Here is a 12,794-nt window from a genome sequence, read left to right as displayed (position 1 = left end):
TTTGTTTGACAAATTCAAATAAATAAAATAAATAAATAAAAGTATCCAGGAGAGAAAGATAATTTTGTTAGAAATCTGGTTAATATGTACCAAAATAGAACAGTAGAGCTTCATCTTTTAAAAACTTTTGTTTGGACCTTTATTCTAAAATTTTAATGGTTAACATCTACTCAATCAAAGATACAAGTCTTATTATTCAAAATTCCGCTCAATGCACCAAGCAGAGTTTAAAATATGACAACTTATTCCAAGCTTATGCTGACAAAAAATATATGATTTTGCCAATTAAATCTTTCCTAGCTGCTTAAGGAATTGAAGTTGTTGTTAATTTTTATATATTTATTTATTAAATTTCTATGCCATCTATTTTCCTTACAAGGTGACTCTGGGTGGCTTACAAATTAGTTAATAGTATTAACTAATTATACTTAGTTATATTATATTATAAGCAACAAAATATTTTTATTACGTCACGGATACTGTTTATGACACAAATTCACAATTCCACAGAAGAAATAATGCTAATTCAAGCAGTTCAGATTCTATAGCTAGTTGCAAAACTTTGTATTTGAGCCAATTTTATATTTCTGTATGAGTTTTTAAAATTTTTATTCCACCTTTATTATTTTTATAAACAACTCATAGTGAACATACTTAATAGTCCTTCCTCCTCCCATTTCCCCCACAATAACATCCCTATGACATGGGTTGGGCTGAGAGAGAGTGATTGGAGCAAAGCTATCTAGCCATCTTTCATGCCTAAGGCAGGACTAGAATTCACAGTCTCCTGATTTCCAGCCTGGTCTTTAACCATTTAACCCAACTAGCTTTCATTGGCTTACCTCATCTGTCATTCCTGCTCTAATGAGAGTAAAAAGGAACTTGAGCAATCGTGCATCATCTTCACGATCTAAATCTTCAAGTGGCATTTTCTGCCTTACAGGAGCATCTGGGTCCTAAATACAGAAATCAAACAGAGTCTTTTATATACAGATTTTAAGGTAAAGTAGGCAATTCTATATAGTAATATCCTCTGGATTACTTTACAATTCTACTCTTTAAGAAATTAGACAAGATATTTAAAAACTTTTTCCTCAATTATCAATTACAATGCCTGTTTCTCTCCTTTCTTTAAAATTACCAATACGTGTATGAAAAATTCAGTTGTATCACTACTTTTTTTCAAGTCTTCTCTATCCTAAAAATGTTTTTCCTTTAGAGATAATGCTTAACCTCTCTCTTTTAAACTTTTTAAGGTATTCAGGAAAAAGCCTGACATATTTCTAAGGATTCTCCTCAAATACAAATTGTGATTAATCATTCAATTAATATTTAAATACTATTAGTTAAAATATTTGTTAATGGTGCATAAAATTCACAAAAAATCACTTAAAGATAACTGATTTCCCTAATATACATATCTATGACTAAGTTTTAGTTATAAAACCTTTAGATCCTATTGTTTTCTTATTATTAGTTACTCCAATTAACTATTTTTTTCTAACAGTCTTATTCTTTTAAATTAACTTTCTGTCTACCTTCCATTCCAGCCTACGCTCTATAATTTTCCTTTCATTCCCTTATTATATCTGAATACTACTAATACATTTAATTATTCCTCATAATGAGTAGTCTATTTGAATGTGTATTAAAGCTGAAAATAAAATATTGTCTATTGTAATGGTAGTTTAGCAAATGGATTTTTATGTAAGAATGTTTGTCCATATTTAATTTAAATATTTAAGGCCTGGAATTGATATGTTATACTTACTACTTCAGTCACTAATGGACGTAAACTCCCACTGAATGTGTTTGATTGCCACTGTTTCAAAATGTGTAATGTATTCTCCCTAAAAACAACAACAAAAAACATTTAATCAACAGCATTTATTGAATTAAATATTCTAATGTTATAGTTCTGTAGGGATATATTTCAATAGTTCATATCCAAACATCCAAATGAATGTCAATATGGCTTTATTACATCGACTATCACCTATCCTTAGTCTTTATGTACTTATTTTCCACAACCTACTTTAATAATTTATGCAATTGAAAGTTTCTTTGTACATATATTTTAAATGGTAATTGTAATAACTTCTCTCTCCAGATACTATTCCCACAGAGACTTATATTGGAGATATACAATATAGCTCCATAAACAAAACAAGGAACAAAAAGCTCAAAACACCTCCTCACCAGCAAATGATCAGATTAACACCAATTAACATCAGACCAATTAAGATGCAAACAATACCCCAATCAAGGAACTGCCACCAAGCTAACAGTAAACAGTCCAACCAAAGAACTACCAAGTCCACCACCACCAATACTGACAAGGTAAGCTACTAGAACATAAACTGAGAGCAAACTTCATTCCCTACTAGCACTCACGATGTTACCTAGTTTGGGTAATGAAATGTCTGCAAGAAAACAGTCAAGTTCAGAGAGCAACAAGGACCCTTCATTTCAACCATGAGCAACAAATATTTTCTTCTATCGATATATAGCTCCTTTTGTTTAGAATGACAAAATCTTTATAACCTAGCCTAAGTTGCTCCAGAGACACATTTACTCTCTTTTTCTGTACCAGGTAATTTCTCACTCAACCACGGTTTATTACTATCCCCTACTTTCTGGCAATAGCAACTATCTCCTATTTCCTCTTCTTCTTCTTCTTGTGCCATATCCGTCATTGGATGTTGGCGATCATGTTGGAGATCCTATTTTTATCAACAGCCACACAAAAAAGTGCTGTTGAGTTTTGTCGAAACAAATCCCTTAGATTTTGAAGCCATGATGTTCTTCTGTCTGAGCCTTGTTTGCCTTCAATCTTTCCCTGGAAGATTAAGTGAAGTATGCCATATTTTTCCATGTGTTGCATCACATGTCCAAAATATCTAACTTTCACTTTTTAATGATTTTGATGATTTCCCTTGGCTTTCCCGGGGTCTTATTACCTCCTCATTTGATTTTGTCAACCCAGCTTATACGTAACAGCTGTCTGTAATCCACATTTCAAATGCTTCTAGTCTCTTCAACTGGTTTTCTGTCAGAGACCAACTATACTCCCTAGAGCAGGATAGAAAAGGTTTAACATCTGACAAGCTTGATTTTCAATCTTAGGCTTATGTCATGACTGCAGAAGACCTTTTTCATTTTGAAGAATGCTGTTTGAACTTTCTCTATTCTTGTCTTTACTTCAATGGTCATATCCCAGCTTTCATGTAAATCAGAACCGAGATATGTGATCCTTTCAACTTTTTCTAGTGGTATCCCCTCTGAATTTATCGGTGGTAAATTAATGGGTTGTTTGCTGATGCCCATGATCTTGGTTTTTGAGGTGTTAAGCTTCAAGCTGTATTTTTCAGATATTTCTGTGACTGTTGATAAGGAGCTGAAGGTCTTCATGCTTACTGGCAAGCAGAACTATATCATCAGCATATCTTGTTGATCCGAACACTGTTTACTTTTAGGCCAGCATTGATATTTTCCAGTGCTTCATTGAAAATTTACTCAGAGTAGATATTAAACAACAGCGGAGACAGGATACAGCCCTGTCTGACCCCTCTTCGTATTCTGCATCATTTGAGTATTTTCATCCTAGTGTCATGTTTGCTACCAATGTAGATTCTTTATGATTTGTATGTCTCTGTCATCTAGCCCCACTTGTTTCAGGATTTGTAATAGTTTGCTGTGTCTTATTTTATCAAATGCTTTTTCAAAATCAATGAAACACATGTGAACACTGTGATTGACATCTCTACAACGCTGTACAAAAACTTGAATGCTGAATAGGGCATCTCATGTACCAAGATTGTTTCTGAAACCAAATTGTGTGTTATTTAGACACTCCTCAATTTTGTTGTATATTCTTGGGTGAATTATTCTCAGGAATATTTTCAGGGCATGACTCATTAAGGTTATTGTTCTGTATTGGGTACATTTCTGTATTTGGTATACTTCCTCTTATATTGGCAAATAAAATCAATTTATAAGATCCTTAGGTCTACATCCTCATATGACATGTAGATCATAGGGACTGGATAGATGGAAGACCTACTTGTCTCCAATTGTTTCTGCCTTTCCAGTATCTTCCAGCAGAGTGAGTGAACTCCAGATCCACTTCATTAAATATTGCAATTTTGTGGAACCTAGGAAACATTCCTACACTGTTGCAGCCCTCACCCTCTGAAACAGCATCTTCCCAAAGATAAGAATGGGGCTCTTTCTCTTGGGTTCCAGAAGACTTTGAAATAAAAGTAAAAGCAAGCTTCTTGTAGCTGCTTTTTCTGTAGAAAAAGGTAAACCCAAACAAGGGAATTGTGGTGTATCTCAATAGTGTGAGATATAACACATTTTAATATTTCAAGGTATTTATCAGTTTGATATATAGTGTTTTAATATGTGCTATAAATTAAAATCCAATATATCACGGAAACCAGAGGTTATCACAATATTTGGCAGAGAGGACATGGGTTTTAAATGCTTGTAATATATGCATTATAAATGCTCATGAATGCTCAATAGTAGATCAATAACTTACCAGTATACAGACTTTGCATAAAATTCAATATTATCAGAGAAGTCTCCAATTTCATCCTTTGCAATGCTCTCTAACCAGTCTACCACCAACTGAAAATTTAAAAAGAATTACAAAAATAGGATGAGTAATTTATCTCCCACCACATTCCCACTATCAGATAGTAAAAAATATATACGCTTAAATCCAATTCTAACTCAAAGGTAAATTTCATTAGATTTTTTCCCCTAAATATGAATTGAAAGGACAGCAGCCTATCTCAGATCACTTCCTCACACTCAACCATCCATCTCAATCCACATTTATGTTTGGGTATGCCACCAAGTGCCTGGTTTTGTTAATGGTCTTTTTCAAAGTCATGGGATGATGGGAAATGCAATGCTGCTGTTTTCCCCTAGCTGTTTTGGTGACACTGACTGTATAAAAACATGGTATTTTTCTGAATAAATTATAAGTATTCAGGGCAGAATGGTACGATGATTTTGTTGCTATCTGCCAATCCCAGGAAAGAACACTGAGAGAATTTCTGTTCAATTCCATGTCACAAGTCTTGTGAAGGCACTCGACATTTCAGCACATAACCACTTTATCTTATTTTGTCATACCTGGCTTTGTCGCACCAATGAGTCTCTCTGGAATAGATTGTTCACAACAGTCTTTTCACTGGCATTTATAACCTACGGAAAAATACATCTATTTTCAAATGACTGAAATACTATTCATATAATATTTTAATACCTTCCATGTTCATTCAGTAGAATCCATCTATCAGAACAATGGCCCTCTACAATAACTCTACTACTCTTATAGCACCTTCCAAATCTGCTTATGGAGATTAAATTCTGAAGTGCAGATTAGGCAAGAGGGAAGTGAAAATTCTGTTTCAGAAACAGAAGTATACAGTAGTGCTGAAGCTACCATTTGCACTTTTTGACTTTTTAAGGCAACATCTGAAAAAAATTATTGCTGTTTTAATTATTTACTTCCATAGTTTTGCCTAGTTGTATTAGACATTTTGAAGAGAGCGATATTTGGCTAAACAATAATATACTTTAGACTTGTATGTTGTTTTGCAAAATAAAATGAGTTTGACAAAACTTACTGCAAGATCAAACATAGTTTCATCTTCCAAAGCAGACTGTATTCTGTCTCTAAGTTCAAAAGACAAAGCAAATTATCACGTATGATAAACATTAAACATATTTGCTAATATATATAGGGATTTTGGAGAAGATAGCAACAGAGTGACAGCTCTTTTATGTACTCTTGATTTTTTATTTATTTGTTTTATCTAGTTTTAATCAAGTAGTCTTAGTGCTTTTTTGGTTTCATTAAACACATACCTCTTACTATAAATTAAAACATATAGGCTATCAGTCATGTGAAATCTAGGTGCAGTTTTCATGAGAATTTTGCAATTCTATTTCTGACTCATACAGAGTGTGTTGAGAAATTACATGTATCTTCCATTTTCTCATATAGTCTTGCTTTTGATGCCTTACTAGTAGTTTGTGCTATGTGTTCCATAGAGGACTTTAAAACAATATTGTTGAAATCTTCAAGAAGTTTAATATTTTCTTTCATGTTTTTCAAATTATGTGACACAAAATCTTATTCCTCTACTACATTCTGCATTGAATTAATTATCTATTATTCAATCACCAAGATAAATAAATACACTTTAGACTGAAAACATACTTCCTAAGTAATAAATGCAATAGGACTCCAGACAGGATTGTGCTGCAAATTTATGAATAACATACATTTCATGAATAATGTTCTTTTCGAGAATGAAGAAAATGAAACTTTTCTTAGTGTTTCTTATAAATTGTTTGTTTACTTCATATAAGAAATATTTCTTTTTTATTCAAATATGGACTGTAACACAGGAAGGTAATATGTTGAGGAAAGAGTTCAGTGGCTTTTAGAGAGTTACCTGTAAATTGATGACAAGAGTCTCCATGTTACCATTTCTTGCTTTAGAAGCCACAAAATACTAGCAGTTTTGGAAAATTTCTGTTGTCCAGGAGTTGCTCGATACACAATTTTTTGAAGAATGTTTAGCTAATGTTTAAAAAAAATGAAGAGCTACTTTATTTTGTTTTATTTTATTCATTATAATTTAATACATTGTGTAGCATAAAACAACAATTATCATTTTCGTATTTTACATCTTGAGTATGTGAATATATTCTTAGATGTTAGAATACAAAGAACAGTTTTCAGGCTTGCAGGATAGATTTTAGAAGAAAGTTCCTTGCTTACACAGAATAGTACAAAAAGCTTGGACTATAATTGGGCTTTGATTCTGTAGGAGTGTATTGGCCAAAGGAACTGATTATACTATTCTTACCATTAGCAGAGAATGCTACATGTGGTATGAACACTACTAAGACTATTAATCTAGCCTATATCGTCTCTGTGTCATCATTTACTTTATCTTACTATTTTCACATAATTATGTAAAAGCGTTTTGATTGATCAAACTTTAGATAATACAAATAAGTATCTATAAGCCCATCTAGTTATGATCATAATCTATGAAAACCCTTGGATTGTAAGAAGTATAACTGAAGGTCCCAAGAACTGGATATTTGCTCATTTCTGCTTTGCAACATAAACCCCAAAGAAGAAAGAGTGAGCAAGTAAGCTTCCTTTCAAAACAAGTTTATAATAAAAAATCTGATAAGAAAAGTACAGGCAAAGGGAAAGAACATAGATAATAGAGTTTTTAAATTTAATTTTTTTAAATTTAATTTTTTTAAAATTGAGTTGAAATGATGGTGAACTAACTCTTCTTTTAAACCACATATTTCAAGTAACCCATTCTACCTTTACCCAATGACAACTGTTGTGTCCATGTCCTAAACATTTGATGAGTGACAAACTTACTATTCAAGCTTATTCGAAATAAAATATTTTTGGTTAAGCAAGAAATCACTGAATAATATAATAGAAGTCTATATACCTGATTACTGCATGTATCTTCATACTCATTTATAAGTTCAAAAACAGTATTTGAACTGTGCTTTAACAGGGAATGGAGAAAGTCGGGATACATGCTCCGCGCAGCTAAAATCACAGAAAAAAATGTATTCATTACAGTATGATTTGCTTTATGCAATCATTTCTTGCTATGGGTTTACATTTAGACTTCTAGTCATAATACAGATCATCCTCAAATTATGACAATTGAGGTTGGACTCTCGTTAAGTGAAGCAGTCATTAAGGAAGATGTTCATGTGACCGTTTTGCTCAATAACTGTAATCCCAACTCTCCCAGTTGCAGTCATTAAGCACAAAGGGGTACTTTGGGAGTGGAGGAGGCCCAGAGGCCAGAGCCTACTAGCATGTGTAAAGATGTCATGGGCCAGGAGGCCTCGACTGACTATAGAGACCACTGGCATGCAGAAATTTGTCACAGGCTGGGACAAATTCCCTTTCCCTACTTGGGTCTATTACTTTACCTTTTTCTACAACTGCTGAAAGAGCCTTTCTAGCCTTCAAAATGATCATCTTTGCTAGATTTCACCTTTGCTGGCCAAAAACATCCTCACTTTGCTAGCAAAGGCAATCATTCTGAAGGCTAGAAAGACTCTTTTCTGGCCAGAAGGCTAGCAAAGGTTTCTTTTCCCCCCCAAGAAACTGGTGCCCTATTGTTATTATCCAAGAAAGTTCATGAAGAAAAGCTTATTCAGTTCTCTGTTCACTGTACATTAAACAACTCACAAAATATGTATTTTATCTGCTACTTTCACAGGCTCATTAGTCAATATTGTTAAAACTATTATTCAAATGAAACAGGAAGATATTCATCTTACCAGCTTCCCCCGGGTCATCTTCATTCAAGAGGACAGCACTCTTTGTGACATCTTCTGCTGCACTATAATTTAAGTTTGCGAACATGGCTGAATGTGGAGGTGTAAGTGTAGCTGTCCAGTCACTGTCATCTAACTAAGATACAAAGCATTTTATCAGTATCAAGGCAGATTTGTATTCTAACTGCAGTCTACTTTAAGATACACGGATGATAATAGTACACCATAATCCCAATTATAAATTGAAGAAATGTGAGGTAGCCATTGGCTTTCAAAGAAATGATTTTAGCAGAGCATTAAAATATATTTTATTTACACTCAGAACAACCTAAATAGCCATTATGAGTTTAGAATTTCATCTCTTTATCCATATATTAAAATGTAATCTAAAAATTCTTTTTATTAGCTACAAAAACTTTATTTCAACCAATATAAATATCCTATTATTTTTAAAGGGGTTATATATCAAGACAAGGTTTTGTGATAAAAAAATAAATCAATCAATTCATAAAGGATAATACACTTTCCAAAATAGTAAAGAGAGAATACCAACTCTCTTCCCATCAAGTTAAGACTGACATAATTTTGCAGCTTTCAAAATGACAGTAGGAAATAAATTGATGCATTTATTTATTTACTAATTCAATTTTTATGGCCTCCACTTCAAATAAGTGCTATGGGTGGGGACCAATCATAAAATCAATTAAAACCAAATACAAACAGAATTTAAAAATAATATATATAGCAACTGAAAAAAATCACAACCCTGTATGTTAATATAACCAGGAAACAGTCTTCAAGGCTTTATGAAAAGCCAACAAAGTCAGGGCCAGTGAGAAGCCAGGTACTTGGTAGAGAAGGCATGTCTCCTGGTCCTGTGACATTCCTTGGCTGACAGGATCCTGACATGTGTATCCTGCCAGACCAAATTGGATGGTTAGAAACAACTGGGAGAAGACATCTCAGGTAACCCAGTAGAAAACCACAAAGGCCTTTAAAAATGATATAACCAGCACCTTGAATTTTATCCAGAAACATGCTGGCAATCAATGCATGAAGCAGTGGTCTTACATATGTTGTATAACTGACACCATTTACTACCATGCAGCTTCATTCTAGACCAGTTAAAGCTTCTGGATGCTCTTTAAGGGCAACCTCATGTATAGTGTACTGCAGGTATCCAGATGGGCGGTCACAAGGCACGATTATGAGCAGATACTTTCGTTTAATAGTAATATACTTACTAGCAGTAACTAGAGCCATCCTTTCTGGGCTGCAGAAATTCAGACAACCAGAGACAACAGCAAAGACTACTGATGGCCTGGATTTTGTAATCACTACAGAATAGCCATGGGAATAAACTATAGCAACCAATTATATTCCTCTATGTCATAACCAACTAATGGGGGAAGGGAGGGGCTTTCTTGAATATTTTTAACCTCTCTAAATCTCAGACAAATACTGCAGCATAATTCATAAAACCCTTAGTAACTACAGTGGTAACTGTTATTTCTTTACTTATCGATCAAATACCTCATTCATAAAAACCACAAAATATTCTTACACTGGTATATCTTATATTGAGGAATAGTTAAGATCCAACAAGTTCTTACAAAGTTTTTCATATTAACTTAAAGACACATTGGAAAGGAGAAACCATCCAATGTTGCCAGGGTTCATGTCATATCGCTTGGAAAAAAGAATGTGGTGAATGTCCTACTTGGATGAAATAAAAAAACAAGTGTCACAAACTGATTGATTTTGGAGGTGGAAGGACACAGTGCACAACTGATTGCAGGTCCCATCGGTACTATTTTTTTTTCTTAGAACTATACACTAGCAATCTTTTCAAAACTCCTTACAGGAAGAAAATTAAAAGAAAGACTCACACTCTGCTACTTTATGCATATCTCCATGAACATGTTAAAGGCAGGTGGATGAATTTCTGAGATTGCCGTTTTGTGATAATAGTGGGTTATCACAAAGTATAAGTAGAAGTTCAACTATCTTATGCACCAATCTGTCCATTTCTGTTTAGTATGCTCTTACCACAGACAAATTACCAAGGTGCCCAGGAATCTTCACAAAGTAAGCCGATTTCCTCTCTGTGCCTAGGTTGGTAGATATATTGGACTGCTTTGTGGCACTTCTGCTCCGTGGAGTAACTGGAAAAAAAATGTTTTTTTATTTTTCCCCCCTGAAAAAAAGATACTCTTGCGTTTAAAACTTTTAATTTTATTTTGAAAAAATGAATTCTGGATGACAAGTAGAATACAGGAAAGGTAAAGGACTATTTTATTAAAGAAATTTTACTGTGTATTAGCTGTAATTTTTAATATGTAGACATTAAATAAAAAGAATCTTACCAGACTGAGAAAACAGCCCTGGAGTCCTGGGAATTGCTAATCCTCTTGTTGACATGCCACTTAAACTGTCATCTAGGGCAGCCAAGACTAAGAAAGGAAGCTAAGCTAAGAAAATGTATGTCAGATTTTGCCTCATCACATAGAAAGTTCTTCTATCAAAATTTGGTAAACTGAGCCCTCTTTCATTAGGTCCTGCAAATTTTTTTCTAGTTGGTTAGTTACTGACAACCAAGCCAGATGATGCTATGCACAAAATTTATTTTTTAAATAAAAACCTTGTTTTATTCCATTAACTGGAAATTGGGATAACCTAATAATTAATGGCAGAGAAAAATCAAATTCAAGTGTTCACATTTTACACAATGCTACAATCAAGAAAGCTATATTATAATTAGTGCAGTAAAACAACAAGCATTCTATGATATTTTTTTTCATTACAAATTGTGTGTGGTAGTTTGTGTATTAGATTAAATCAGTAAGAAATGTTTGCCACCTAATTCATTTTAAAATACATTCCAAACAAGAAACACTGAAAAATTTTAAAGATTGAAACCATGTGGAATGTTGCATCTATTTTTATTACAAGTGAGTGTATTTTTTTCGTTTTCAAGAAAAAGACACTATTTTTGCAGCACACAAAAATAACGGGCATCTCCCAAATTACACTATTTATGGTTACAAGTTATATTTTAACTATTATAATAAAGGATACTAGAAACTTTTTTTTGAGTATTTTGCTTTTGAACTGGCTGAATCATTTCTTGTGAAGACGTATTCTGAAAATCATTCCTGAAAAGATAAGAATGAAAATTATTTTGAACCTGGCTCCATATTTTGTCTTCACAGACAGGATGTATAGCTTTGCCTCCTTTTGATTGAAAAAAAATATTTGGGAAATTTAGACTTAAATTTCGGGGCTGGCCTAAGCAGGGCTGGCCTAAGCGGGGCTGGCCTAAGACTTTTGTTAAATTTTTAAATTTCTAAATTTTAGATGAATTTTAATGGGTTTTTAGATTTTAAATGTTTTTATAATTTCGGCCAACTGTATAATAAGTTTTTTAATTTGTTCTTAATTGTATATTGCTTGTGTTTTATTTTTAGCTGTAAACCGCCCTGAGTCCTTTGGGAGAAGGACGGTATAGAAATCTAAATAATAATAATAATAATAATAAAATGTATTCCTCAGCAAGTCTTCTCTCCTTCATTCACACAAGCAGTTTTCATGATCAATCACATGTCTATGTGAAGATTTATACAGACAATGAGGGGTGAGAGCTTCTGATTTATGCATATGTATATGTGTGCGCATCTGTGCGCACACCCATCTCCCTTCCGGGCTATAATTTTGAATTGGAAGAGGGTGAAAGAAAGCATAATCATCATCAATTCGATGAAATAATCCCTGAGTAAGTTTTAAGCATTGGCCAGTTATCAAAGAGCAAAGCATCTAAGGAATAACTTCAATGATGTAGGAGAAGGTCCAGCACTTTTGGTGCCTATGCCATATATAGTTTTAGGGTGAGGGGGAAGACTTCCATTTCCCGTTTTTTATAAAACCCGCTGTTACCACCCGGGCCGCTAAAAGTATGCCATTAATTGAGAATAAGTTAGTCCCAGCCACTAATTTTAATGTGTTTAATATAAAAAGGTAAAAAAAAAACCTTTTTACCAAGAGTTTTAAATAATAAAAGCCCAGTAATAACAACAATAAATCTGCTACTGCGCCTCCATTATGCAAACATCATCGTTGAATAAATGTAGGCGATAATAAACACGTCCATTTTTAAGGTACCCACAGAAGCCTTCATCCTCTGCCTAGGGCCAAAATAGCTCACCGGTCCATGTCGGCATTTGAGGCCATCGGAGCTCCAGCCCAACTCCAAGGAGCTACTTGAGAGTTCCCGCTTCCGGAAATTAGGTAACGGAGACCGGAAGGGAAGCACACTTGAGAGGCAAGGGGTGGAGTTGGAGCCGTGAGACGGCGGTGTCTTTCTTTGGTCCCGAACTAACCGCCTGGTGAAAAGCCCGTTGATTTTGTTTTTTAACGTTTTTTTCTAACGTTAGAAT

General features: G+C 33.8%; 1 protein-coding gene across 2 annotated transcripts in view; it reads right to left on the bottom strand.

The window, feature by feature from the left end:
* NUP107 (nucleoporin 107) overlaps nucleotides 1–12,794 on the bottom strand; it is a 26,620-nt gene extending 13,826 nt beyond the window's left edge. Inside the window, exons 1-12 of one of the 2 annotated variants that reach the window (XM_058190023.1) lie at nucleotides 12,524–12,794; nucleotides 11,440–11,516; nucleotides 10,728–10,814; nucleotides 10,411–10,526; nucleotides 8,365–8,497; nucleotides 7,512–7,615; nucleotides 6,480–6,607; nucleotides 5,646–5,694; nucleotides 5,149–5,220; nucleotides 4,547–4,635; nucleotides 1,772–1,850; nucleotides 843–956 (exon numbers count right to left, since the gene is read on the bottom strand). In XM_058190023.1, coding sequence (XP_058046006.1) covers nucleotides 843–956; nucleotides 1,772–1,850; nucleotides 4,547–4,635; nucleotides 5,149–5,220; nucleotides 5,646–5,694; nucleotides 6,480–6,607; nucleotides 7,512–7,615; nucleotides 8,365–8,497; nucleotides 10,411–10,526; nucleotides 10,728–10,814; nucleotides 11,440–11,485 — 1,017 coding nt within the window. In that variant the 5' untranslated portion in view covers nucleotides 11,486–11,516; nucleotides 12,524–12,794. The remainder of the gene's footprint in view (nucleotides 1–842; nucleotides 957–1,771; nucleotides 1,851–4,546; nucleotides 4,636–5,148; nucleotides 5,221–5,645; nucleotides 5,695–6,479; nucleotides 6,608–7,511; nucleotides 7,616–8,364; nucleotides 8,498–10,410; nucleotides 10,527–10,727; nucleotides 10,815–11,439; nucleotides 11,517–12,523) is intronic. The other variant, XM_058190022.1, reaches the window with a different exon arrangement.

Source organism: Ahaetulla prasina, chromosome 7 (assembly GCF_028640845.1).
Source record: "Ahaetulla prasina isolate Xishuangbanna chromosome 7, ASM2864084v1, whole genome shotgun sequence".
Lineage (NCBI taxonomy): Eukaryota > Metazoa > Chordata > Lepidosauria > Squamata > Colubridae > Ahaetulla > Ahaetulla prasina.
The sequence above is the reverse complement of the archived record's forward strand: the minus strand, read 5'-3'. Positions and strand labels throughout refer to the sequence as shown.